This window comes from Chironomus tepperi, unplaced genomic scaffold (genome assembly GCF_022539635.2).
Source record: "Chironomus tepperi strain 1889 unplaced genomic scaffold, CSIRO-AGI_Ctep_v1 contig_376, whole genome shotgun sequence".
NCBI lineage: Eukaryota > Metazoa > Arthropoda > Insecta > Diptera > Chironomidae > Chironomus > Chironomus tepperi.
Window position 1 is genome coordinate 3,704,556 of NW_027226498.1, and position 27,546 is coordinate 3,732,101.

Below are 27,546 nucleotides of genomic sequence, written 5' to 3' on the forward strand. Positions count from 1 at the left end.
AATGTAAATTTATTTAGTAGCAATTATGAAAATTACACAGCTGTGGGATCGCAATGAGAACATGAAAGTTTTGGAAAAAAGGTGCTCTTATGCGGCAGAATAAAACGAATTTTTAATTTACGCACTTTTTGGAGCTCATTAACATGTTGGTTATATATTTTTCTTAATTTTTGGGTGTGGAGATAAAAAATACACAATTTAATTAAATAAAAATTTAAATTTTGTATTATAAATCTTACTACTGTACACAGTCAGACATAAAATGATCCAAAAAGCATAAATTATTTTAAAGTATTTAAATGAGAATATTTATGTTCTTCCCTCAACCTAATGAGAGATAACTTGAAGCGGGTTCAACTTTTTCATTATCATCAGCTGTATATGATTTCTTACCCGAGGGGACTCTGTTATAATAAATTTTATGGTTTACATGATAGAAAGTTTAAAGTCATGGTTTTGTGTTCATAAAAAAGGTAAGATGTAATAAAATCATTTTCATATTAATATCATGTATTCTACCCTGAAAAGCAAATTGTTGAAATTCCTCTACCTGCGGCTAGATTTTTTCGAATCTGGATTGGAATCAAAGAGACGCTTGGGCCGTATTTTTTGCTATTTCTCCGTCAATGTCTTCCGGGCATGTCACTAAGCTACATAATTCTACTTTAAATCATGAGGAGAAGCTCAATGAGGATTAATTATCTTAGAAAAATCATCCATAAAGGGTTCATGTTTAAAAAAAATAAAGAAAAATTTGTCCAAAGAAAATCTTTTAATTGTCCAATGAACCTTTCTTCTTTATCTTCTTCTTTTAATATATTTTTAAAAAGAGGAAATTCTTCTTTAACTTCCAAAAGAATTTCAATTCTTAATAGGATATACATCCTTTAAGAATTGGCTAATAACATTAATAAATTTAATTGAAATGGTTTTCATCATTAAAGCATCGAGCATCGATTCAACTTCATATAACATTTGAGTCGGAGTTAAGAAACGGCCGTTTTCCGTTAATGGTTTCAGGAACCCTTCACGTACATTAATTTATACATTAATTAATCTAACTTCCTTCTTCACGAATTTGAAAAATAAGTACAGAAAATTCATAAAATTGTTTGTTGAACATACATATAAAATAGATAATAATGGGTATTTATGCATGTCAGCTCGCCAGTATTTTCAGTCTTTACACATGACTAAGAAATATATTTTCGAGAGTTCAATAACGAATCATATAAACTACAATACAATAAAAGAATACAAATAAACGTATTGTGTTGTCAATATTTGTTTTTATTACGGATGAGATGAAAAATATATCATCATTTTAATGGATGAATAAGGTAGACAATTTGTGGGTTTTTGGAAAAGCTTTCGCGATGAGCTTCGAAATACAATTTGTTAGATATGATGTTTTGTAATTTTGGTCAATTAAAACTGCTTCCACAATAAATTAGATGTTTGTTTATCCGAGTTCTTAAACAAACTGGACATTTTATATGAAAAGATGCTTTGGACTATGTGCACTCAATATTATTCAAATCTAAAATGAAGGTTATAACATAATGGAAACGGATTCTGCACTCATAGAAAAAAGTTAATAACTTTTACTAAAAATGTATGAAAATTTTTAATAAAAGTTAATAAATATACATCTTACTAACTTTTATTAAAATTTAATAAAAATTATTAAAATAATTTTGTGTTTACAAAATTTTAATAAATATTTTACTAAAATTTAATAATAAGTTAGTAAGATGTATTTTTATTATTTTTTATTAAATTTGTTCGAAAGTTTTAGTAAGAAGTTAGTAAAATTTTGTATGAAAGTTTTTCAAAAAAAAATGCTTTTTACTGTGGTTTGCAAACAGCAGTGAGCTTTTGGGGTCATAACTGAGATCATTTCTTAAGGTTCATCAAAGAAGGGAACATTTGACACCATTTGTGTCGCATAAGGGAATTAGTATCTTATATGACTTTATAAGGGAATTATCATCATACTTGTAACAGTAATTTCTGCATAGGTTTATGAAGTATATAAATGTATTGAAACCTTACGAATTTTGTATTTTTTGATAAGAAACCTATAACAGCACAAAATGCTGAAAAACTTTAGTAACTTTTATTAAATTTTAATAAATGGTTTTTAAAATTTAATAAATTTTTTTAAAATTTAATAATTTTTTTTAAAATTTTAATAAAAATTTTTTAAATTTAGTATTTTTTTACTAAAACTTTTATCAATAACGTTTTAATAACAAATTATTAAATTTTTTTCTAAGAGTGTGTGGAAATAGATTAGATTTACATTTTCTTAGAAACCGTATTTATTGTTTGAGGCAATAAACGAGCTACTCCACCCGTTTACAACCCATTTATGAAATTTCATTCATGTTTGAATTAAAAATATATATGAAAAAAGTTTTTTTCAGAGAGAAATGAGAAAAGTTTTTAATATTCTAAAAATATTTCCTTGTTGATAATGGTTGATAACGAGTTTTATTGAATTTCACCTAATTTTAAGAAAGTGATTTTTCATTTTATATACCGAAAACATATAGATCTTAAAATGACTTGACTTTTAAGCAAAAAATAGAATTATGTGAATTAATAATAAATAAATTAAGTATGTGCTTAAAAACAAAATCAATTACATTAATGTGTTCACAGAAGATCCGTTTCGATCGATAATGTCCATTATGCATGACAATAAAAAATACCTAAATCATTGTCGATGACGTCAGTTATTGTTATCCCTCTTGGATGTTCTCTTTAAAGACTTTATGATATCAAAATAAAATTTTGTTTCGTACAGTTTGGTTTGAGGACCACTTAGGGTATGATGCTTTAGAGTCATGCGCTTTTTTATTCATTGACGCAGAAATGGGAAGCAAAAAGAGAGCAAAAACTTTTAAAGTTTTTATTTGATATTTAACTTGTGCTTCAAAAGATTCTATAAATTTGTTCTTCTACATTATTTTCATCTCGTATAATGTAAAATAATATTAATTTTGATAAGAAAATATTATTGCGAAAATAATAGAAAAAGTTCAAACCCTTTTGAGTACGAGAATAAAAATAACTCAAGGGCTTCTAAAGGAAGTTTATCATCAAGAATTACACATATGCTTTGATTATATTTTATTTCAATAAAATTATTCTAAAATAATATTTTTATGGCATTTATTTAGAATTATTTTATTGTTATAACCTTCATTTTTTTGATCTCGGATAAATAAAAATCTCATTTGAGAAAGCAGTTTTAATGAAACCAAATTAACCACAATTACGAATTTTATTAAATAACCTATCCAAATATCTGAGTAAAAAAAATAAGAAAAAAAAAAAAAATTCCATTCTAAGCATTTTAGCAAACAATTTTGAACGAGAATAAAATCATCCATTATTTTTAAAAATCTCCGAGAAGTGTAATGGAACCGAAAATTTAATGTACCCTAAAACTTCATCGAGTATCGCGTCTGAAAATAAAATTTCTAAGGAGGTGTGAATGAAAAATTGCAAATTGTAAAAAAGTCTCGTTAATCTAATCAAATGGAATAAACTGACTGCGTGGGCTGTGTCTTATTTTTTATGTAAAAATTTCATGAAACTCAATTTGCACAGCATACTTTACATTGTTTCTATTTTCAGTTAATAAGACGAGCAGGTCAAGAAAATAATAAATAGTTAAGAAAAATAAAGTCATAAAGTAAAAGTTCAGAATCATACAAGGACATGCTATGAGCAATATAACTTTTATCTCTTTTGATAAAACTTTATCAAACTTTCATCTTCGTCTATTTGATATAATCAATGGATATTCCGAGAAATCTATTATTCATTTTTGAAAAAAGTTCTTTGTTCTGTAATGTCATAAGTGAATGGCCCTTCATAAGAACAAGTGAATGAATTACAAAAATTTTTATTTGAAACAAATTAAAAACTGACAAAATATTATCACATAACTCAAACAGATTACATTAAATACATTTAATTAAACATTTCCATGCAACTTTATTATCTTATCTTCATGCCTCTTTATGCTATTTAAAGTATCAGACTTTAAATTAACTTTTTCTTCAAATTTCTCATCAACTTTTCCCATGATAATCCAAACTTTTCATCTTGAAGTTGAACTTTTGATATGCTGTTCATGTGTCTAAAGAGATCCCTAAATGGTGTGTACTTATTTAAACAATTTACATCACCAATCATAATCAATTTATGTTTTGCTCTCGTAATTGCTACAGTCAAGCGTCTTCTATCTTCAAGAATTTCAACTTCTAATGATTTTGACGATTTATTGCCTTCATTTGCGATTTCTGTTATCGTGCATGAATAAATTATTATCTTCTTGTCACGTCCTTGATATTGATCGACTGTATTGACTTCGACAGATTTATAAGACTCGAATATTTTCTTTAAAGCTTCAACTTGATCACGATAAGGTGCAATAATACCAATAGATTCACCATTTACTCCACAATCTAACAATATATCGACAATATGCATAACAATTGCAATTTCACAGTAATTAACGTAAAGTTTTGACTTTTCATTTCGTTCCTGCATATTGACTGAATCAAAAAATTTTGAAGCCATTTCGTAAACATTTCCAGTATTGATTAAGGAACAAGCTTGATCTAAATGTGATGTGAGAGCTTTTGCCAGCCACTTGTCGCTGTTTAGTATTTCCTTCAATTTCTCAAAATTTGGAATTTCCATTACTGCCTTCTCAACATTTTCATTTGCGCATTTCAGTTCATTATTGTAAGTCAAATTATTAGCCAATTTAGTGATTGTTTTGTTCATACGATACTGCAATCCTAAAACAAATGTTGCCTGTTTTGAATCAAGTCTCTCAAATAGACTCTGATTAGCTCCGAGTAGCCTTGCTTCATTACTTCTTACTAACGGCGACAACTGGTCTGGATCTCCAACAAGAATAAATCTGTCAGCTGACAATAATGGACGGATTACTGTCGGTTGGAAAATTTGCGTTGATTCATCAACAAGGCAGTAGTCGAATCTTCTATTGTTAAGCAGAGCATGTGCTGATCCAAGACAAGTTAGAGCAACAATTTGATATTTATTATAAAGTTCTTTCAAGTTCTCAACAGAATCGATTTTCTCAATTAAAGTAGCTTCACAATAATCATGCAAATCCTTATGAATCCTCGAAACTGAACCGAGTCGCAGGAACTTGATTCTTCGTTCCTTTAATCTCAATAAAATATTATCAACAGCCGAGTTTGTGTGACTTGTAATTATTATTGATTTTTTCATCATTATTAATAAATGGATTAGTTTAACCAATGTTTGAGTTTTTCCAGTTCCCGGTAATCCCTTAATAAGCATATAACTTTCGCATGTTAATGCTTTTAATATTGCATTTTTTTGTACGGGATTCATTTCCAATAAAGTTTCATTAATTTGCTGCTGAATGGATTTCGGTAAATTTTTACTAAACACTGGTTGTATTTTATCGATAATGATACTCCTTAATCTATTAATTCCTTTCTCATCATCATTCTCCAACAATATGCCAATATTTGAGAAATTAAATACTGATTGTGATTGAGATTCGTGCTTATCAAGATGAAATTTCTCGTTTGGATAGTGACGACTTATATCCTTTGGCAGCAATAGTGAAATCTGTGTTGGCTTTATATTAAATACCCGACCAGCAGTAATTGAACACCTCTTGTCTGTACTAATAATTATATATTCACCAATATCAAAGTTAGTTTGAGTAAAATCTAGTTGATTGTTTGAGGAAATAAAACAGTGGACAAACTCATTTCCATGCTGTACAATAAAATCTTTTATAACGAGATTTGCAAGTGCATTTCCTTTTTTGGCTCTTTCTTCAGCACTTTTTGTCCACAAATGCTTTAATTTTATGTTTCGTTGTCCTTCATTATGCTCTAATGTAATTAAATGACACCATTGAAGAAAATAATTGAAATGCTCATCTGTCAAGTGCGCAATAGCTGACTCCTGTATCTTAAATAATGGATGACTAGATTGCAAAACATAATTTTCATCTTTCTTGAGAAAAGCAGAACACAAAACGTTATAGGGACACTTTTGACAAGCTGTTGGATGTTTGATTGGCTCAGGTAAATTGATTGATTTCTCACGTGTCACAATTTCTGTATTAAGATACTTGGCAAGTCGATTTCTCATCGATATTAATCCACACTCTTCAGGCCGTGATGCACGAATTTCACTCATCAATCCATCACGGATGTACAGCAATAAACCTGAATCAATTTGCTTTCCCAAATCACGCATCATTAATTGATATAATATTAATTGACCTTTGTGCTCTAATGAGTATGATGACTTTCCTGTTTTTATTTCTATAGGTATTAATTTGCGGAAGGAATTGAAAAATTGATTTGGCGGATATACAGTCACGGTTGCATCAATTTTTCCTTTTAGTCCCAAATGCGGACTCCAAACATTTTCTTCAATATCTTGAACTTCTGCAATCCTTCCAACAAATTGCTTATTAGAATTATTTCCATTGCTAGGTATCGGAAATTCATTATTTCCAACAAAATATTGCTGCATGAAATAGAATATTCTATCGATAAATGGATCAATTTGACTCTTCAGATTTTCGGACGAAATTTTGCATGCATAAAGTAATTGAATTATGTCTGCATGATTCAATACCTCTTCACTAGCTTTCTTTATTTCCTTTAATGTTGTCAAATTGTCCTTCATAGCCTTTTGGATTATTTCGTGAACAATTGAACCGACATGCATCTGTGAATGTACGAATAATAATGGGTGATGAAATATTCAGAATGGATAGCGGGTATTTTGTATACTTACAACTAAAGTGTCATCAAAATCAACTCCTCGAAATCTTTCACTTAAAATTGATTTTCGTGCACAGAACAATGATCCAACAACAGTTGTTCCGGATACTAGGAAATCAGGCAAAACAACAATTATTCCACTATCGTTTGTCACAAAATACAATTTCCTCTCTTCATTCCAAATGCCTTTAACTGACACAGTGTCATTTTGCGAAACATTCGTGTCAAACCAAATTCCCTTCAAACAACATTTTGTGAACATTTTAGTATTCTTTTCTTCAATATGCAAGATTTTTTCGAAGGATTTTGGATAAATCTCAATAAAATTTACTTTGCATCGTTTGAAATCTGTAAGATCCAATGGTTTGTTGTTTTCTTTTGCATTCTGAAATTAAATTTTATGAATTATTCAAAAGTAATTTAAAGTACTTTTTTCTTACCTTTAGAACCGATTCCAAAAAAATGTCATCATCATCATCAAACATTAATCCAGTAAAATCAAAATCTTCGGATGCTTCGTTTATTATATTTCCATTATTTTCTATCAACTTTTTAGGTGAAATTGAAATCTTTGCTTTTTTGTTAACATCATGCGGCAAACACTTTTGTGGACTTTCAATTAGTGTAAATGCTCTCTTTTCCATTTAATATGTATCACCTTAAGCACTTAACTAAGCTAGAATTTTATTAAATTAAATTTTTATTGTGAAATTTTTAAATATTGGAGGGAAAAACTATTATGAATTTTTTAAAATTTTTATAACCGTTAATTTTTGAAGTGTTAAAGATTTGTAGGAAACTTGTTATATTTGATGATGATGATTAGTTTCTTTTGATCCACTGTGAAAACTTTACGTTTGAGTTGAAGATCTTTAGCTTCAGTCGTCTAGATGTCGTGAAGAAGTCCATTAAAGACGCAATGAGCGAAAAGCAAAGCAGACAAACCTGTCTACTTCCTCGATAAGTTTATTCCCAACATGAAGAATCCTTACAGATATTCCGGTCTGAGCAGGAGGATTTATCTTTAAACCAACCTCGCGAGCGCAAACAATCAAGTCAGAAAGGAATTTATCTATTAAATATATAGCCTCTGTCATTTCAGTGATACTATCAGTATAGTCCAGGTCAGAAAGTAGACTAAAGTAGACTAACTTTTCTCATTACGTAGCCCAAGACAATGTTGGACTGTATAAAAGTGGATAAGAACCTAGATAAGTAGTAATGAAGAATAATTTAAATACAAATTTCAAAACACGGTTAACTTTTCTTAAGTCCTAATTTTTTTTAAATTTATTAAAGCTTTAATTCTAATATTTTACAATCTTTTCCTTAAATCTATGAGAAAACATTTAACAAAAATTGAAAGAAAATTAATTAAACTATTTTATAATTTAATTTAAGCTTGCATTGAATTTATGAACGGTAAAGTCCAAAAAGCCTTTCGTCACACAATTGGTTTAGCATTTCCATTAAGATAAATCGCTGGTCTTAGCAATATTTCTTCATTGTATGTTTGAGTAATGTTTGTATTGAAATTTCTATTCCTATCGAGTTGTCGTGGTGAGCAAATCGGCGATCCTTCAACTTTTATCGTATTATTAAACATATTATAGTCGATCTGAAAATATGAATGATGATTCAAAATTTGAATGATATATTCAAAACTGCTCTAAAAATTAGCATGCTTACATGATATTCAGACGAATTATCATCATACGTAACAACATTTTGGAATCGATGACCCCACAGAATCTCAGATGGTAAATAAGAAGTTCTTGCTTGAGCAGCAAGTCCTGTTGATTCAACACCACCTTCAAGCATCACAATAATCTCAAATTGTTCTCTAAGTAAATCAATGGATGAAAGTTCATAAAGTGGACTCTTATCATCAATTTTATGCGTGATTATTGTTGGCCACATTAATAAAACTCGATCATCGCATTCGTCTGTTGTTAATGGTAATTCTTGCTGATAAAAGTTTATCAATTCGCCTTCCCTTGTCATTCTTTTTCTGATAATTCGAGCTTTAACAGTTGCTTGAACAATATAGCTTTTTCGAGTATCAGCCACACGAAACATAAGATAAGGTGTTCCATCACGATGACAAATTACAGCATTTTTTGAGAAAATAATGTTTTGTGCCCTCTTTTTTGGTCGTGCTAATTTGGCCACAATACCACCCATTAAGAACTGATTATTGGAACAAAGTTATTGAGATTAGATTCAATGATAAATTTTGTAAACAAAATTAATACTTACGCATTGTAAAAGAGTTCCGAAAATGCTGTTAGATAAATAAAAATATATGTTTTTAATAAGCGAATTTGAAGTGGAATAAAATAGAGTTTGAGATTATTTACCTTTGAGCGGCCACAAGAACAGGACCTCCTTTGTCGAAACGAAAGAAAGAAAACATGAAAATTAGAAATAACGTATTTTATTAGAATAGCTGCCAAAATCTCTAAATAACTTTAAATATTAATTATAGTCTAATGATAATTTTCGAGATGTGATGAATGCAATATGGTGGAATTTGTTAGGTTCTCCAAAAAAATTGATAATTGTTACATATTATTTAAAAATGAAAAATAGTAAATAACTAATATTCACCTATACACTCTTCCGTAACATGACGAAATCCATAGCCTGATTAATGAAAATAAAGGAAAAGTTGTAAGTAAACAAGCTGTTTATTACAAATTCCAATTTTATCATTTAATTATCACCTATTGTGTGTTGTGTTTCAATGGAGAACAAAAAGGCTGAAGTGAAAGAATAAAGGTGTCTAACACAGGGAGTATATGGATTATCCAACTCAAATTGATCCTTGTCTCCAGCAGCAAGCCATTTACTGTAGTAAGAAAGATCGCCTCTTGCAAGCGCCATTGAATACCATAAAACTGCAAAACAGGTCCATGAAGACATGTAAAAACACACAAATGTCATTACAGTCCAACGCCATTTAGCATCAATGAATGATGTAAAGCCATCTTTGATGTATCTTCTAGCAGTTCGGCCTACATTTTGTTTGGTACCCGATCGGCTCATGATGGCAATGGCGTCCACATGGCTGCCACCCGAATGCCAATGGCATGGCATTGGCAAATTTTTTTAAACTAATTTTTAATGTTTGCCACTTGGTTGCCGCTTGGCAACCATATAACTGTCTAAAAATTTAGTTAGTATGGAAAAATTTTCAAATGCCAAGTGGTTGCCATCTCGCTGCCATTTGTTAACTAAAAAATGAAAACATATTTTTGTATTACAACTAACCACCACTTGACTGCAATAAAGTACCTTGCATTTTTTGACCTTTTTTAAATGATATATTTTTTATGGGTAAGGATAAAAAATTAATATATGTTGATATTTTTGTACATAAACTTTAAAAATCATTAATTATCGAGATCTCATGCTCTATCCAATCAATGTACATTTCAATATTATGCATAATCTAAAGAAACTCATGGATTTGAATCTTTTAAAGTGAGTTTCATCGGTCCGTTTCAATCAATTATTATATTTCATTTTAATAGCTTTTTAGTTATCCTTTTTCTCATCATTATCATTACTATAGTAGCTACTTAAAAATATTTTAATTAAAATTAATTTATATTAACTGATAAAAATTAATAGTTTAGTAAGATCAAGAGACAATTTATTACAATTACTTTTATTATATTATTATTATAATCTTGTATATTTATAAGATCGTGATGAGATGATTATTAAATGAAACAACTCATTTTTATGTTCTCAATATTTTTCTAGTTTGATTTGCAAAACTTACGAATGGATTTTGGAATGAAATTAAAAAAAAAAAATGAGGTTTCGGCACTTTTTTGTTAGTAATTTCATAGTTTTGATTTTTGGGAAAAACATTAATGTAATAAAATTTTACATGATTTATTAATGATTTGTTATTTAAAGACTAGTGCGGATCAATAAAGATAATCAAGAAGAAGACACTTGTATGGTTTCAAAACTTTCAAAAAAAAACATTACAAATTTATTTTCAACTATAGGTCATGATTTGTATGGTTTTCAAGCATTTATTTACTATTAATAGTAATAATAATTAATACATTTTCGTTTTAACAATTATAATTATTACAACCCAATATGTTGAAAATTCATATCATAATCTCTTTCATGCATTTGAGGATTCTACTGCGGACCATCCTTGACGACCATCTTTGCTGATAAAGTATCATATTTTGATTATTATTTCACCTTGTCCGCCTTCACCGAATTGAAGCGTTGCATTCTCACCGTCGATTATTTGCCATTTCCAAGTAATTGAATAAGAACTTGATATCCAACGCTAACACTTTTTGAAAAATGTAAATTTCCATCAATTTGTAAAAAGGTTTAATTGTTCCTGAATCGTTCCTTGCACTGAAATTTAATTATCTTCAGCGTTACTGGTTCAAATGTGATTATGTAACTGTAAAATTGTCCATTTTCGTCTACAATGAATTTCATTTGTTGTCCTTCGGCTGCTTGTTGTATTTCTTCAAGATCCATTTGAATCTGACCTTGATCAACTTGTTGATTTTCCGAAGACTGTTGCTGGTCTTGGCTACTTTGTGTATTTTCATCGTCATGTAAACTTAGCATTCATTCTTATAAGAATCCTTTATTGCAGAGTTGCAATCTGTGACAGGTCAACGGAAACAGTCCATGTATCACAGGTCGTTACCTGTTGACAGACAGAAAAATTTGGCCTGTCATAGGCCTGACCTGTCACAGGTATCGCTTGTCACAGGATGACCTGTCGACAGGTCAAATCTTTCTGTCTATCACAGACGCGACCTGTCACAGGTCATCTTTTGACAGAACCTGTCACCTCTACCTGTGACAGGTACCTGTCACCTCGACCTGTGACAGGTACCTGTCATTGCAACTCTGGTTTGTACAAAAAAATAGATTGTTTACCCTACATGTTTTATTTGTAATTTAATTAAATCATGTTTATAATTACTTTATCCAATCTATTAATTGATCACCACTTAGTTTTACACTTGAAAAAACTTGTAAAAAACGAAGTTAAACATTTTCTGTTTACTATGATCGAAATCTATTTTTTAACTCGTTTGTTTTATTCAAAAATTCAAACTTTTTGTGGCGGCTATCATTTAAATAATATTTGAAGGTCAAGTAATTGTGACCTGACATGTGATAGCTTTCATACAATTAAAATAGTTTGATTAAATTGTTTTATAAAAAAATAACGGATTAAAAAATTTTGATTTTTATGCTTTATCAAAATCACAGTTCACTTTGAATTTAGTCGTTATAAAAAAAGTTTAGTGATAAAATAATTCTACAAATACAAATTAATTTTTTTTCTCGTGTAATTAACAACCATTAAGGTAAGTGTATAGTATAAACTTGTTAAAGATATGTAAAGGAACGAAGGAAAAATTAAGAATACGAGAATCAATTGATCTAAGATGATAAAAAATGAAAAATTAAATTTTATTTGCTCATCCTTTTTAATGAGAAGAATTATTATGTTTATGGTCAAATGACGACAAAACTACGTTCTTATTAATACATTTTCTATGATTCTCGTCTTTTTGGCTGTTCTGGGCATTAATTGCATTGTATTAAAATGTTTTCCTTCGCCTATAACAGACTGGAAATTCTAGTCTCCTTTGATTGATTTTAATATTTTTCTTTGATAAATTATATTTAATTTTATCAGCAGAATCATCTTCATCATCAAGATAATTAGCAGTATTATCATCATCTTCATCATCATCTTCAGCATCATCATCATCATCGTCTTCCTCAGCTTACTTACTTACTTCGCTGGCCGTACAGATCAATTGTGATCCATAGCCTCCCGCAGATGTCGCCTATAACTGGTTCTATCGCCGGCTTCCGCCTGCCAATTGCCAATACCAAATGCAATGCTGTCTCTATCAACAGCTTCCTTCCAGGAGTTTTTCGGTCTACCTCGAGCTCTCTTACCATCCAGACTTGCACTATTAGCTGATGAAGTATGTAACTAAATAACAAGCTCTTCACTACCCGTCTTGAACAGCTCAGCAGGTAAGTTATCGAGACCAGGCGCTTTGTTGTTCTTAAGTCTACTAATGGCCGCCTCTACCTCTTCTAATGATGGTGCTTCGAAATCTCTGCAATCATCAATCTCATAGGATTGCCTGTTATTTGTGGAAATTCCATCTCCACCTGCGTTTAGAAGCTCGTTGAGATGCTCCTTCCATCGCTCCAGAACTCCTTCTTTATCACATACCAGACTTTCATCCTTTCTTCTGCAAACAGACTCTCTCGCAAGGAAAGACTTCTTTGCTCTATCGATGGACTTATAGAACTTTCTGGATTCACTCATACTATGCGCCTCCTGAACATCAGTAATCAGTTTGAGGTCGTGAGCCCTTTTCTTCCTTTGGAGCACTCTTTTCTTTTCTTATTGCAGACCTCTAATCTCCTCAGCTTTTGCTCTCGTGATCCTTCCTTTTCTAGCATCGATTACTTTCTGAACTGCAGCTTTGCATTCCTCGTCGAACCACTCGTTCTTTGTGTGTTGTTTGAAACCGAGACATTTCTCAGCACTAGTTTGCAAGGCGATGCAGCAATTCTGCCAGGCACTTCTTCCTTGGTCCTGGGCAGTCAGTCGTTCCTTAAGCTCGTTGTTAAACGACTCTCTGCACTCCTTACTGCTGAGCTTGGCTACATCATAGCGTCTGCACTTAACGCCTCTCTCCTAACAAATGTTGCTGATTCGTGCCCTGATTTTTGCTCCTAGCAATAGGTGGTCCGAGCTGTGGTGCTCGATGTCGATCTCCAAACATCTATAACTGCGTACGTCCAATATGTCCGATGCGTGCCTTCTGTCTATAATCACATGATCGATTTGGGTCTTGTTATTACTGCATCCTGGTGGACACCATGTTACTTTGTGGATGTCTTTGTGTTGGAAGTATGTGGAGCTTATCACCATGTTCAATGATGCTGCAAAGTTGATCAGTCGTACCCCGTTCTCATTAGATACGTTATGAAGACTATGACCTCCGATTGTAGGCTTAAAGATCTCTTCTCTTCCTATCTGTGCATTCAAATCTCCAATAACGATCTTGATGTCATTCCTCGGGCAATTGTCATATGTCTTGTTTAGCTGTCGATAGAAACTGTCCTTCTCATCCTCAGGACGCTCGTTGTGTGGTGCGTGTACGTTGATAATGCTATAATTGAAAAATTTGCCCTTTATCCTCAGCACACACATTCTCTCGTTGATTAAAGTCCAATTAACAATGTGCTTTGTCCATTTAGGATCCACAATAAATCCTGTGCCAAAAGTTGTGCTTTTGGTTCCTCCAGAAGAGAAGACAGTGTACCTTTGACATTCAGATCCATGCCATGTAGTGTCGAAGCTCCAACACTAATGCTGACAACGCTCCCGGTCCTGACAGCGTCCGCACATTCCAACTGTTAAACTTCAAATCGTTTGTCCTTTTTCGTTTAGCTTTGGTTGTCGTCGTTAGTTCCAGTCCGGCTCTCTCTTTGTGTTTCTTAGCGTTTGATTTAAGGATGGCGGCTTGCTAAGCCAACGTACCCTGTATTAACCAGAGCCTCGTTTGACTCCGCCCCACTATGTGGCTTGGATTGACGGTCTCCACCACGCGAAGGTGAGGTTGGTACTTGGTGTGGTTAGGCTAGGTGCAGTACGTGACTGCATATGTTCCGCATTCGCACACCTTACGGAGACCATCTTCCTCAGCATCCTAAGAAAAATCATCTTCATCATTTCATCATCATCAGCAGTAGCACAATCAATAACGCAGGATCATCAACAGTGAGTCAGAGTTGATACTGTTTGTTCACGTTAACAATGGTAATTGATATCTAAATCTTGAAATTGCTCACTTTATTTATAGATTGAATACTTGTATCCAAAAATACGGAATCGATCTGCACGAGGAGAAGCTATGAATGGATTTGTGATTTATATTTTGAAAAAGATCTAATCCAAAAAAATAGGGTGGACATCGTACAATAGTGAGTATGGTCAATTATTTAATTCATGAGTCTTATAATTTATATTTATTAATATTAGACCGTTTTGTGATCAGTGGATACGATGGACACTTTTAGTTATTTCATGAAATCATTAACAAAAACTCTCCAAAAACATATATAAATGTGCAAGCAGCTAGTCAAGCCGTTCAAGAATTCCTCCATAGAAGCCACGAGAGCCGCAATTGAAAATGTTACTATTGAATAGATCATCCTTTATGCTTTATGTTATATTTTTGAATAAATAAATAAAAAATATATGTTTTTTTTTTAAAACAAAGCTAAAAAGTATATTTAATTTACATTTTGTTTCAGCTATCAAAACTCAATGCCATTAAATGGCAGTCAAGCGGCAGTTTTTTATTATTAAAATATTGCCACAAAAATTGCCTTGATGGCGCCGTAGTGGCAGTTTCTTTTATTATTAATCGAGCGGTATTTTTTTACTATTAAAATATTGCCACAAAATTTGCCTTGGAGGCGCCATTGTGGCGTTTTTTGATGGCTCCTTATTGGCAACATTTGTGCCAAGTGGATGCCAATTGGTTCCTAATATACTGCCGTCTCATTGCCGCCACGGCGCCAAACTGCCACCACAGTGCCGTGGCGGCAACATCTTATATATGACATTTGGCAACGCCATTTGGCAGCCAACATTCGGCAGCGCCAAGTGCTTGCCAAGTGGCTGCCACAAGGCATCTAAGTGCCGATCGGGGTAGTGTTTACTTCGCCCTTTTTAAAGATGATACGATTTCTGCAAATCGAAATAAATCAAACATAGTTGAAATTCGGTAGCTTCAATCACAAAAAGATTTGTGATTAATTTCTCAAGTACTTCCAAACCAATAAAAATTATTTGATTACAAAAAAATTAATGTGACTGTGGAAAAATTCTCCTCAGCCCAAATACGTAAGAGGTCTGTATAAAAATCCCTAAACTCTTTTAATTACTGATTAAAAAATTATCAAGGAAATGAACGCACATACATATGATTGCAATTGTACTTGGTAACACAAAGTTTAAATATTTGGCCTTAATAGTGTAACCGATAGGAATTATCTATTTAAGCTACTTAATCAGCAGTTTGCAAAAAAAAAATAGTTTTACTGTTGCTAAGGATTATTCGTTTAATGACGCTTTAAAATTTATTCTGTTGTGGCAAATGAATCAACCAAACTGTAACACAAACGATTACTTAGAGTGGTAGAAATAAAGATTGATGATCAATACTACTGTTTGTAAATTGCTTTATATATAGAAAGATTTCTTAAAAACTCTGGCTAAATTATATTCAACCAAACAATTGTGAAGTTTCCAAAATCTTTAAGATTAATCTAATCATCTTAAACACATTCTTCTTTGAAATTTACCCCCAGCCTTGAAATCCGTCTGGTATTAATTGAAGTGAAGTATAAAGCAGATGTCGAAGCCAAATTGAGTTTGTCACAGTTCACTAAGAAATTTTAATCGATTTTTAATGAACCGGATCGAACTGAAGTCGACTTCGATTTCTGCCTCTGAATAATACTCATTTGATATGATATTATGAATTGAAGATAATAGTTTTCTGTGCAAATAATACTATTTCTAAATCTATACTTAACAGTTATTTCAATATTTTTATAAATCATAAAAGTATTTTAAATTTAAAGGATTTTCTATTCTACAATGTTAAATTTTGCTATTGTGGAAAAGTTTTTTGATTACCATAAATAAGTATAATCCGGTACAATCTAAGTACGTCATTTGCTAAAAGCTTTGCAAATTTCATCACTAAACTCGCTTTTATCATAAATGCATGTTAATGAATCACATAAACCTTGTTAAAAGGAGATCTTTATCTATTCGCGAAAATTATTTTTTGGAATTGACTGACATGTTACCGATAATCTTGCACAAACTATTCTGATAACAATCACACTAATGCATACTTAGTCAAAATCGATATTGACCTTTCAAAAATCACGCTTTTGATTAATGCTTAGCTTTTCTATGAAAAATTCTTGAGCTTAACTACTTTTATTAAATGATTCATTTCTTGGAACTAATACTGCAAACACTCATAAATGAAAAATAATTTTTCACTTACAAACTTTTTGCTTCCATCTTAACTGCTAAAGCACCACTCAAAGACTAAAACGAAATTACTCAAAATTAGGTGTAATATAGTTATTAATACAGAAGTTAAGTGGCCAATAAAGAGATAAGGATAAATCATCGGCGCCGTTCATAGTCGATGTCTCATTTATCTAGGGAGGCAAAGTTTGAAGATGTGTGATACTTAAAACTTTTGATGATAAAGGAAGGAAATGGAGGATTTAAAAATCCTTTTTCAATTGACGTCATTTGTGTAAGACCCAACCTCGAATGCATACTATGATATACAGTTAAGTGGGATTATTTTCGGATATCTTGTATCACAGTTTGTTCACTTTGGACTACATATTTCAGACATAACTCGTGTGTGTGCGCTATATAGTAATGAACCCAAACAAAACACTAACATGTGATTTAGAATTTGCTGTGAACAGTGAGGAATATCTGGCATTTTAATCAACTTAAATTAAAACAATGGAATGATTTTTTTTTACCTTTTAAGGAATTAAGAAGACTTTTATAAGCTCTTTTAAATAATATATTTAAATCTGACTTTGAAGATGGTAGAAGATCACGAGGACGACCAACGCTTTCATTGGGGAAGTCGTTGATAGAGAATATTTCAATTCGATGCTGGTTTATACGGCCCTGTTGCTTTTTTTTATGCGATGCTCATCTTTGTATTGAAATCATTTGTGTTCAATACTTTCTTGAATGATCCTGTATTCTGTTGTTTTCCTTTATTAGCCATAATGGCAAAGAACAGAATATTTTAAAACTTAAGGTATTTTTCAAATCGCCATCTTCCTTGAATATTCAATCTCGAATGATTTTTATTTCTCCTTGTATTCTAAAAAGATCCACCAAAATTTCCAAAGTTCAAACTTTGAACTTCTCTTATGAATTTTAAACTTCCGTTACTTTTTAAATCTTGAATGACCGTTCTTTTATCTTGTCCTAATTTACAAAATCTCAATAAGAAAATAAGTAATTGTCTTATGTTTCACGAATTCAAATAGTTTTAAAAACACCAAGCTTTTATTAAAATTGTTGAAGCTTTTTAATCTGATTTTTTCATGTTTTAAAAGTTTGTCACTACCTCAAACGGACATTTTTCTCTGTGCACACGCTTTTTGATCTTTTTCAACTCAACTACTTCTCATTCAATGAAAAAATTACATAATTTTAATTAAATGATTCATTAGAATATCTTTGAAAGCTATAATAAAAAAATAATCTAAAACCTGACATTCAACATCTCTTGATATCATTTTGAAGATTTATTGGCGCTATTTTTTATTGCCTGTCATCATTTTCAAAATGGCTGTTAAACATGATTGATAAGCCTATTGTCACTTGCAGATCGACTGACACTGCTTATCTTTTGTGATTGGCAGAAATGCGTAGAATTGGCTTTGTGGACTTTAGATTCGGAAGTTAAAATATTGATAATTTTTTTTCTTAGCAGGTAGTTTGAAGCTCGACTTTTTCAAGTATCTTAAAATAAATATTATTAAAAACGTACTAAGTGTTAAGTTGCTCTTCATTGCACGAGATCGTATTTATCAATTTAAAAAAAAATACCAATAAAACAAAAACAGGATATCATTACTGACAAAAAAATCATTTATTTCAAAAAAGTTGTGTACTTTTCAATAAAAATTTCATATTTTAACATTCGTTCTGTATGTTTTGCATTTTTGATTTTTTTTCACTTATATTAAAAATATAGGTAAAGTATATTTACGAGGAGGAAGATGATTCTTATAAACTAATTTCTTATCTTTTTCATTTTTTTCATCAATTTCTATATAAAAAAAAAGTTCATTAAGCTTATTTTGGTGGTGGTCTGAAAATTCCACAAACAACGGCATGGTCTCTTTCGTATGGTTCTAACGTCACTTGTTCCAATGGTTTTAGTTTGTCAGCTTGGAGTTTCTTTACTTCACTTGCAAATACTGCTTCGGGTTTTGCAGTTGAGTCAATACATGAAGCCTTAATTGAAATAACAAAATGTCCGCCGTTTTTCAAGAAATGCTGAGCATTGAGTGAGACAATACGTGCCTGATCTGGTTGTGCGACATCTGCGAAAACTGTGTCAACCATTCCTACTAACATTCTATATTTATGTGGATGTCTGGCGTCTTCAATAATTGGTATGATATTCGTTCGTTTCTTTGCGACATTGATCAAATCACGACCGGAACGATGTGAGAATTCAACAGCATAGACTAAACCTTCTGGTCCAACTACATCGCTAACATGGCTAACAGTTGTACCTGAAGCTGCTCCGAGATATAAAACTTTAGAGCCTGGTCCCATATAAATGCTTTCAACTCCTCCAAGAATTGCTGCTGCCAACTTTGATCTGAATGGATTCCAGACACGATATTCTTTCTTTTCACCATCAGTCTGTGAATTAATATATTTTATCATTTGATTAGTTAATTCAATTTAAACAAATTATTGTTTTAACAAAGAAATCGATCAGAGTTTAAAATATGTCTTAAAACCATTTAAAATACAGTAGAAGCGACACCAATTACTTTAATATTAGTAAAAGAATCAAGCCTCAAGTAAATTAATTCGTTTCTTCAGGATCATATTCCTGAAATCTGTCCCCTACGCTTCTCATCATTTCAAGAAAATTTTCGTATTCTAGTCAAAATTAAATCAAATTTTAAAGAAATTGTTGTCAACTTACCTCAACAGAAATACGTTTTTCTCCATAGACTTCTGATCCTGGAACAAGATTAAGTGTGACAAGTGCATCTTCCTTTCCTCTTGCAACAAAAACTCCTTCATGACGATGTGGTTCGACTGCAACAGATTTTCCTCCTTTAAATCCTCCAGCTCCTCCTCCACGACCACCTCTGCCTCCTCTTGGTGCTCCACGACCTCCTCTTGGAGCTCCTCTACCAAAACCTCTTCCTCCACCTCCACCCTACATCAATAAATCAAAAAATTAGTCAAATTTAAAATTTATGTATATAAGTTAACTTACACCACCACGACCTCCTCCAAATCCTCCTCTGGAGCCACCACGACTTCCGCCGCCCTAAATTAATTAACAAAATGAATTGATTAAACAATTATTAAAAAAATAAACTTCATAAGTTAACTTACACCTCCACGACTTCCTCCTCTAGAGCCTCCACGAGTAAATGCTATAATTAAAGAAAAATTTTAACCTGAATTGTTTACAAAAAAAAAATATTGTTTTTGTTTATGTCACCCGATAAAACTATAATAAGCTACATAAAGTAATTCAATATGCATTAAAATAGTCAAATTCAGGAAAATTGGCAAGATAAACAAAAGTCCAGCAAATTTCAAAGAAAATGCCGCAACGTGATTACCAGATATTTACAAAATTTCTATTATTTAATAAATTCTGATTTAATTGATTTATTTTTCAACTTACGTGGTCTTCCCATGATGCAGTTATTTAGTTATAGTAACAATTACTTTTAAAATATTGTGATTATTAGGAGAATTTAAACCTTTTGAATTTTATTTTACTAAAAACGTGAGTTTGATGCTTGAGGGTCTTTTAACTTTTTATTTTCGAAACTTTTTCGAAATTACTCGATAAATATTGTCAAGTAGCGTGCCCCTCATAATCCACCTATTTTTTTTTTCAAAGAAAACAAGAACAATTTTTAACTTTAATTGGCTTAATTGAAGCAATTAATTAAGTTAGAAGATAGAAAGAGTGTAATTAAGGAGTAGTAAAATTTATTAAAATATCGAGTATTGCCAAATATTTATGAATAATGGCTTCATTCGATGTTTTCGACAAATGCAGGTAAAATTAATTTCATTGATTTAAATTATTATCCAGTGAAAACAAATGATTGTGAGCTGTTTATTAGCTATGAGCACGCAATTAATAATGAATGAAGCTTTGCTCAACTTAAGAATATTGTTTTTGTGAAATTAAGTTACAACATGACTGGAAGTTCCCGAAATAATGTCTAATCAAATTTATGTTCTGGAACTTTTTCTTCTCTCATTCAATAGTTGGTATTTTGGGTCGATGAATCGCACAGATGCCACAGATTTACTGATGAAGGAACGGGAAGGTGGAGTATTTTTAGTACGCGATAGTACAACAATTTTAGGCGATTATGTTTTATGCGTAAGGTAAATTTGCAGTAGTCCCAAATTCTGTGTGTATTTTTAAATATAAGATTATACAATGAGAAAATTTTCTCATTACTCATCCATCATCATATGTTTATTTTATGATGACTTATACTGTTTTTAAGCATAAAAATTCACTTCATTAATGTTATTCTCATAAAAATTTCAGAGAAGACACAAAAGTTAGTCATTACATCATAAATAAGATACAACAGAATGATCAAATCGTATTTAGAATTGGTGATCAGCAATTCTCAGATCTTCCAGAACTGTTAGCCTTTTACAAATTGCATTACCTCGATACAACTCCTCTGCGGCGTCCAGCTCAAAGAAAAATAGAGAAAGTTATTGCAAAATTTGATTTTGACGGTAGTGTAAGTATCTTAATGTTTTGATTACCATTAGTAATTGTTGGTGGCTTTATCGCATGCTATAAATGTTTATTACCAAATTCAAATTTATCTGTGGAAATGAGTGTTTAAAGTGGAAATGAGCTTATTAAATTTGGCTAAAGGTGTGAAATTAGACGATTTTGTGATGTGCTTTAATCAATTTTTAAATGAATGTTTAAAAATCATCATCTGATGAACATTTTAAAAATATCTTTATTATTATTTTTACAGGATTCAGACGACTTACCTTTCAAAAAAGGAGAAATATTGTACATAGTTAACAAAGATGAGGAGCAATGGTGGACAGCTCGAAATTCACTTGGACAAACTGGACAAATTCCAGTCCCATATATAGAAATGGTAAGACATAAAAATAGACGTCAACATTATCATTCATTTTATTTTTGTAATTTTTAATGTTCCTTTATACCTAGTCTACTATTTTTATCGCCACATATTTCATAGTTCAATTTCTTTATTATCTTTCAAGTATGATGAAAACTCGCGTTCAAGTGGAGGATTCTCAAATTCTCAGCCGCCAAGAGTACCAGCTGATGGAACATTTAAAAAGACTAATCTCAATGTGAGTATTTCCCGTCCATCAATCATCAAGAACAAAAAATAACATTTTAATTGATCGCTTGTGTTTTGTAGAGAAAATTGCCAGCATACGCACGTGTCAAGCAGGCTAGAGTTCCAAATGCATACGACAAAACAGCATTAAAGTTGGAAGTTGGTGATATTATAAAAGTAACAAAAATGAATATAAATGGACAATGGGAAGGCGAGTTGAGAGGTAAAGTCGGATTCTTTCCATTCACACACATTGAATTTCTGTCGAACGATGATGACGAGAACTTCAATGGCAATTTAATCGGTGATGAGGAGCGTTGGGGCGATTAAGAAATAATGAACTTTTAGATTTTTCCTTATTTTTTAATATCATTTCGAGATTGTTATTAAACTGTATATTTTTCGTTTAAGTGACACGAGTAACACACGTATTAAGTGAGTCTCGAAATTATCAACATTTTGTATACCATTCGCAAGTTTATTTTCTAATTTTCCCTTCAAATTATAATTTTATTTTGAACTCGGACGGTAAGATTATGTAAATAATGACTGTCACATTGAGCATAACTGAGTTTCTCAAAACGATAATTTTTGATACATATTGTAGTCATTTCTTTTTTTAGAGTTTATTCTTAGTAAATGATTTTGGCAAACATGTGACTGTCATTTTCATACTGTATCACTCGGGAAAGTGACTAAGAATTTTTGAATTAATTTAACTAGACGCGAATGAGAATCATTTAATAATGAAGGTTTGAAAATAAAATTCAGGACGTAGAATTGAGGATTCTTTAAAAAACAATATTTAAAGGAATCAAATGAAAATGATACATGAATAAAATTGTGAATTATACAGTTAGATGATAGAATAAAAAAAAACAAAACAAACTACTAAGTTTAAAAATTAAAGATAAATTTAATAGTGCATAAGAGTATATAACAAAAAAAAAATATTTACGGTGAATGATATTTTGATGAATGATAAGATACATAAAATCCAGTTCACATATTTTTTGATTCAAATTAAATAAAAAAATATATAACTAACAATTATCTTTTGAACACTAAAACAACCGACTAAGCTTGCAAATAATAATCATAATGAAAGATGATCAGAAAAAGAAAGAAGCAAATCAAATGATATACATTGTCTACAAAATGACCAAAATTTGAATGTGAAGAGATTTGAATTAGAAATTTAAATGGAAGGAATGGAAAAAAATAATTTGTTTGCCTAAATTGTGCGAATAATTGCTGATTTGAAGAATTGACTGGAATGAGGAAAAAAAGTTATAATGCAATTGAACAATTTACTTTAAAACCCTGATTTTCACTTCAAATTATAATTTCAACGCGCTTGAATCAGAACAAACATAGAGCATAATCATAATTATGAGAATGCTCAATTATATTACTCTAAATAACAGGCAGTAATTTCAATTCACACTTAAAAGTATTCAATTGAAACTAAAACGTACAATATTCCAATACCATATTCCAAGTTTCATTTCAAGATCAGCAAAATTCAAACAATTTGAGATAGCAATATTAAATTACATTACATCCTCAAATCCATAAAGCGTAACATTGTTCAAATTTAATCATTTTTTAAAAAACAATCTCCTTTTCCGCCGACAAGTAATACCCAAAATAAAATCTATATAAAATCTGTCTATTTTCTTAAAATATAATAGTTAAATGCATTGAAAATTCCTCCCATATTCCGAATCTTAATTGCAAATAAACAGATAAAATAGAATCTAGAAGATACAGAGTTGAGATTAATTAATTACACAATTTTTGTTAGCAAGAAAGTTTTTTCGCGCTCAAACTTGTTCTCACAGTTAAATTAATTAACAAAAAATCGTGTTATAAATTACTATAAAAAAATTTCAACAGCTAAGAAATGAATTAAAGGAAAATATATGAAAATCAAGTTTAACTAGTCACACTTAAGCATATAAAGAATAATGCACAACGAAAGATACTGATTCGATCATATTTTGGACTAATCAAAGAATTCAATTCATCAAAAATTTATCATAAACTACTTCATTTATGCATTTTTGTTTTTGGGAACTATAAGAATTAAATCTCTTTATAAAAATAAATCAAGCAATAAATTTGAGCGAAAACTTAAATAAAAATGTAAAAGTTCAATAAATTATGACAAAAGTTGAAGAAATCGTGGCATTAGTGTAAAATGTGCAATTAATACATATTTTTGTTCGTGAAGCATACGTTAATATGTATTACAATGGGGTCAATGATTTTCTTCGTGCTTTTGCTTATTTACTTTAAAAAACCTAAGAATTATTTGGATCGATTAATTGATTTTTAATTTTTTTTAACGAATTTTTGAAAAAAAAAGAAATAGCGCTTAATAATACACTTTGTTCGGTTGGTTGGTTAAGTAAAAGTTAGGAAGCTCTTGTTTTAAGCATTAACTATGGTTCATCCAGTTGTTCCGGTATCGATTAGTCTGAGAGCGTAAATCCATCTCAATCAATGTATGTTAGTTAATTAATTAAACATAAAAATCCTTCAAAGGAAATAGATTTTTTGAGAAGTGATTTGGAGTATACTGGATCTCTCATTATGAATTGATCTTGTTGTGAGAGTCGAGATTTAAAAATTAGTTCGCGTTTATTTATTTACTGATCCCTGGGACAAAATTGCGCTGGAGTCGCTCGATAAAGTCGAGTACCTTTTTAAAACAAGTCCGTTAAAATAATTTTAGTATTCATGGAAAATACGAAACTTGTTTGTCAGTCTTAATCGTGAAAAGAGCATGAATTATTTATTAAAAATATAGATAAAAAATTGAGTTCAATGTTAATGAGAATGTTTCAAACCATTTCTATTTAATGTCTATTACTCAGCTGATATGAAAGCGACATAATATTGAAGAAACGTCCACGAACCCCTTTATCATATTTATAATTTTTCTTTATGGATGCCAAATAATATTAATTTTTTTTTGATGCTATTATCCAATTTAGTTGAACTGAATGTAAAGGAATATGATATAAAGAAAATAATATGCACTGAGTTTTACAATGAACGTGTACATAAGAAAACAAAAAAAAGAATAATAATGATGTGAAAAAGCATTCAAATTTTTGATAATATTTTTGAAAAGAACATGAAAACAAATATTAGTTTCACTTATTTTAGGATAAACGTATTTTTTATACAACAAATTATTTTTGAAAGTAACTCAATGTAATCTCTATCTCATGCATAATTGATTAAATATTCCGTCAGAATTTTTTTTTTTTAATTTTTCTCGACAATTCTGAAATATGATACAAAAATGTTTAGCTGAGAAATTTCATGTTTAGCTGATGCTTTTTTCCGTTTAACAGTAAAAAAAATCAAGATTACATATATATAAATCAAAAAGGAAAAATAGTTATTGTAAATAATTAAAAAATGCAAATAAAACGAAAGTAATTTGAGATTATTGAAAACGTATTTTTTTATTTTAAATATTTGAACATTTCGAATGACAAGAATTCGAAATTTTTCGATGATTTCAGCGGTCAAGTTTGCAAAGGCATTGATTTTATGGACATAATAGCATGCCACGCATTTTTGAGTTTTTTTTTACATTAATCTTAGCAGCATTGTTTTTTTAAGATCTTCGCAGCAATTATTCAAAATTTATATTTCATTGTCAATTGTGTTATTTCAATAGTTTTTAGTGCATATCAAAATTAGTTAAGAAGTGGATCTAAATTGCATTCCAAAAAGAACATATTTAGTTGTCAGTCGGACAAAAGTCTTTTCAAAGTGCGCATTTGCAAGAAAATACAATGCATTAAAAAATTCAACTTAGAAAATTAGAGAACGAGATAGTCAATTTCTTGTTGTTAAAATCATACTGCAAGCAGTGAAAATAAATCAAACAATACAGCAATGGTAAGTGTAATTAGCTATTGATGATTCAGCAATTTTCACGACGTCGCAAAGTCCAAACTTTGACCTGAAAAAAATTTATTTCCGATTTGTCTTTAAAATGTAATTACATTGTAATTTTAGGATGTCTTTTTGATGATAAGACGTAAGAAGACCACAATTTTTACAGATGCAAAAGACACTACAACGGTACACGAGCTGAAGAAAATGATTGAAGGTATCCTGAAGGTTCCACCAAAGGATCAAAGATTATTTAGTAAAGATAATACAGTAATGGAAGATGATAAGCAATTGCAGGATTATGGAATAACCCAAATAACATCGAAAGCTCAACAGCCTGCTATGCTAGGCTTAGCGCTACGAATTGATCACGATTTTGAGCCGCTTGAAATGGTTCCGTACTCTCAGCCTCCAGATTTACCAGATGTGATGAAACAAGACACTGTGTCAAATGAACAAGCTTAATCCAATAATTATTCGTTTTTTTACTAAAACAATTGATTTTTTCACACAATAATCCTTTCATTTCACATCGCATTAAGTAAATGTGAACCATAAAGCTAAAGAAGTTAATGAATGTGACTAATCCTACACAATAATATCTACGGGGAAATTCTTTAGGATCAATCATCATCTTATATATATTTTTTTGAAATGGAAATGCTTTATAATTTATTGAATTTATTCTTATTATTATAATCAGCAACAAAGCATGAATTGAGATATCTGCGAGAGGAAAAAGAGTGAAAAATTAATGCCTTAATTTTAAAACAAATTAAAAAAAAAAAAAAAGTTTTCATAAAAGGAATGAGGAGAAACAAAAATAATTAATTAAATAGTTTCTTTATTTTATTTTTTGTTCTTTATTATTTTTTCCATTCTCCAATTTTATTATTTCTTGTTTTTGTGCTTAATTTCCGTCAAATTTTTATGTAAAAAATTTCTAATAGGAAATAAAACGATAAGAAAAAGGGATGTGCTATATTTTAATTGTTTAATTGTTCTCGAATTTCGTTGTGAAAAATTCTACCTGAAAAATTTGTCATTTACTGTATGTGAAGTGCACTAGTGCGCCGATAAACATTTTTGGAGTTGTCATGAGCCGTATGTCTGATGGGATTTTGGTCAATGTTTATCATCAAGTCTGCAGTGAAGAAAAAAAAGGTACCTAGCACTGTTCTAAAGCATGAAAAATTTCTTCATTTAAATCTCATAAATATTTTAGAGTAGTAAATTATTCATAACAATTCGTTATTATTTCCCTCAGTGTTATAACAAGTAAGTCGTAAGTTCATTTATTCATAACATTCAAATAGCTAATGAGTGGACAAAAAACTTGAAATAGTTATTAATGTGTCTTTAACTAGTTATAACGTTTTTTTGTCCACTTGGCGCTTACATTTTTAACTAACCTTAAAAATTTAATAGGAACCAAATCATTCAAAAAAAATTCTCAAAAGGTGTCACCACTTGCCATTGTAGAAAAGCATTCAGAGAGGATTAAAGCACATGTCCCTTCACTCTCAAAAAATATTTTACA

General features: G+C 30.6%; 5 protein-coding genes across 8 annotated transcripts; 2 read left to right on the forward strand and 3 right to left on the reverse strand.

The window, feature by feature from the left end:
- Positions 1 to 3,970: 3,970 nt before the first annotated feature.
- On the reverse strand, positions 3,971 to 7,536 carry Dna2 (DNA replication helicase/nuclease 2). Its single transcript, XM_070647569.1, has 3 exons — positions 7,271 to 7,536; positions 6,844 to 7,215; positions 3,971 to 6,774 (listed from the first exon to the last, which is right to left on the reverse strand). The coding sequence occupies exons 1-3, from the start codon at positions 7,472 to 7,474 to the stop codon at positions 4,060 to 4,062; spliced, it is 3,291 nt and encodes a 1,096-aa protein (XP_070503670.1). The 5' UTR covers positions 7,475 to 7,536; the 3' UTR covers positions 3,971 to 4,059.
- Positions 7,537 to 8,092: 556 nt separating this feature from the next.
- LOC139095836 (inward rectifier potassium channel 4-like) lies at positions 8,093 to 17,008 on the reverse strand. Of its 4 annotated transcripts, XM_070647355.1 has the most exons (8): positions 16,967 to 17,008; positions 15,591 to 15,630; positions 9,557 to 9,860; positions 9,441 to 9,476; positions 9,191 to 9,218; positions 9,090 to 9,114; positions 8,520 to 9,020; positions 8,093 to 8,448 (listed from the first exon to the last, which is right to left on the reverse strand). In XM_070647355.1, exons 1-8 carry the CDS (start codon positions 16,981 to 16,983, stop codon positions 8,275 to 8,277), a joined length of 1,125 nt encoding a protein of 374 aa, XP_070503456.1. In that variant the 5' UTR covers positions 16,984 to 17,008; the 3' UTR covers positions 8,093 to 8,274. The 4 variants fall into 4 exon arrangements, with proteins under 4 accessions (XP_070503456.1, XP_070503455.1, XP_070503453.1 ...); XM_070647354.1 differs by lacking the exon at positions 15,591 to 15,630 and having other exon boundaries at positions 9,191 to 9,215; positions 9,557 to 10,066; positions 16,967 to 17,002; XM_070647352.1 differs by lacking the exon at positions 15,591 to 15,630 and having other exon boundaries at positions 9,557 to 10,066; positions 16,967 to 17,002.
- A 1,574-nt stretch (positions 17,009 to 18,582) lies between these two features.
- Fib (rRNA 2'-O-methyltransferase fibrillarin) lies at positions 18,583 to 20,529 on the reverse strand. Its single transcript, XM_070647506.1, has 5 exons — positions 20,399 to 20,529; positions 20,101 to 20,141; positions 19,979 to 20,032; positions 19,679 to 19,918; positions 18,583 to 19,386 (listed from the first exon to the last, which is right to left on the reverse strand). Exons 1-5 carry the CDS (start codon positions 20,409 to 20,411, stop codon positions 18,808 to 18,810), a joined length of 927 nt encoding a protein of 308 aa, XP_070503607.1. The 5' UTR covers positions 20,412 to 20,529; the 3' UTR covers positions 18,583 to 18,807.
- Positions 20,530 to 20,580: 51 nt separating this feature from the next.
- Positions 20,581 to 25,437, forward strand: Crk (Crk proto-oncogene, adaptor protein). Its single transcript, XM_070647702.1, has 6 exons — positions 20,581 to 20,782; positions 20,998 to 21,120; positions 21,290 to 21,494; positions 21,744 to 21,872; positions 22,003 to 22,095; positions 22,167 to 25,437. Exons 1-6 carry the CDS (start codon positions 20,751 to 20,753, stop codon positions 22,413 to 22,415), a joined length of 831 nt encoding a protein of 276 aa, XP_070503803.1. The 5' UTR covers positions 20,581 to 20,750; the 3' UTR covers positions 22,416 to 25,437.
- Positions 25,438 to 26,006: 569 nt separating this feature from the next.
- Positions 26,007 to 26,471, forward strand: EloB (elongin B). Its single transcript, XM_070647248.1, has 2 exons — positions 26,007 to 26,015; positions 26,130 to 26,471. The coding sequence occupies exons 1-2, from the start codon at positions 26,007 to 26,009 to the stop codon at positions 26,469 to 26,471; spliced, it is 351 nt and encodes a 116-aa protein (XP_070503349.1).
- The last annotated feature ends 1,075 nt before the right edge of the window (positions 26,472 to 27,546 follow it).

Bases quoted from the DNA above. Each gene is read 5' to 3' on its own strand.
- Dna2 (XM_070647569.1), bottom strand. From the start codon at position 7,474: ATGGAAAAGAGAGCATTTACACTAATTGAAAGTCCACAAAAGTGTTTG. The intron at 7,216-7,270 runs GTAAGAAAAAAG...ATTTAATTTCAG, and splicing joins TTTTGGAATCGGTTCTAAAG to AATGCAAAAGAAAACAACAA. The intron at 6,775-6,843 runs GTAAGTATACAA...GTACATTCACAG, and splicing joins ATTTTGATGACACTTTAGTT to ATGCATGTCGGTTCAATTGT.
- LOC139095836 (XM_070647352.1), bottom strand. From the start codon at position 9,929: ATGCCATGCCATTGGCATTCGGGTGGCAGCCATGTGGACGCCATTGCC. The intron at 9,219-9,440 runs GTGAATATTAGT...GTTTCGACAAAG, and splicing joins TGTTACGGAAGAGTGTATAG to GAGGTCCTGTTCTTGTGGCC. The intron at 9,115-9,190 runs GTAAATAATCTC...TTTATCTAACAG, and splicing joins GTTCTTGTGGCCGCTCAAAG to CATTTTCGGAACTCTTTTAC.
- Fib (XM_070647506.1), bottom strand. The intron at 20,033-20,100 runs GTAAGTTAACTT...TAATTAATTTAG, and splicing joins GAGGAGGAAGTCGTGGAGGT to GGCGGCGGAAGTCGTGGTGG. The intron at 19,387-19,678 runs GTAAGTTGACAA...ATTAATTCACAG, and splicing joins AAAAACGTATTTCTGTTGAG to ACTGATGGTGAAAAGAAAGA.
- Crk (XM_070647702.1), top strand. From the start codon at position 20,751: ATGGCTTCATTCGATGTTTTCGACAAATGCAG. The intron at 20,783-20,997 runs GTAAAATTAATT...CTCATTCAATAG, and splicing joins GATGTTTTCGACAAATGCAG to TTGGTATTTTGGGTCGATGA. The intron at 21,495-21,743 runs GTAAGTATCTTA...TTATTTTTACAG, and splicing joins AATTTGATTTTGACGGTAGT to GATTCAGACGACTTACCTTT.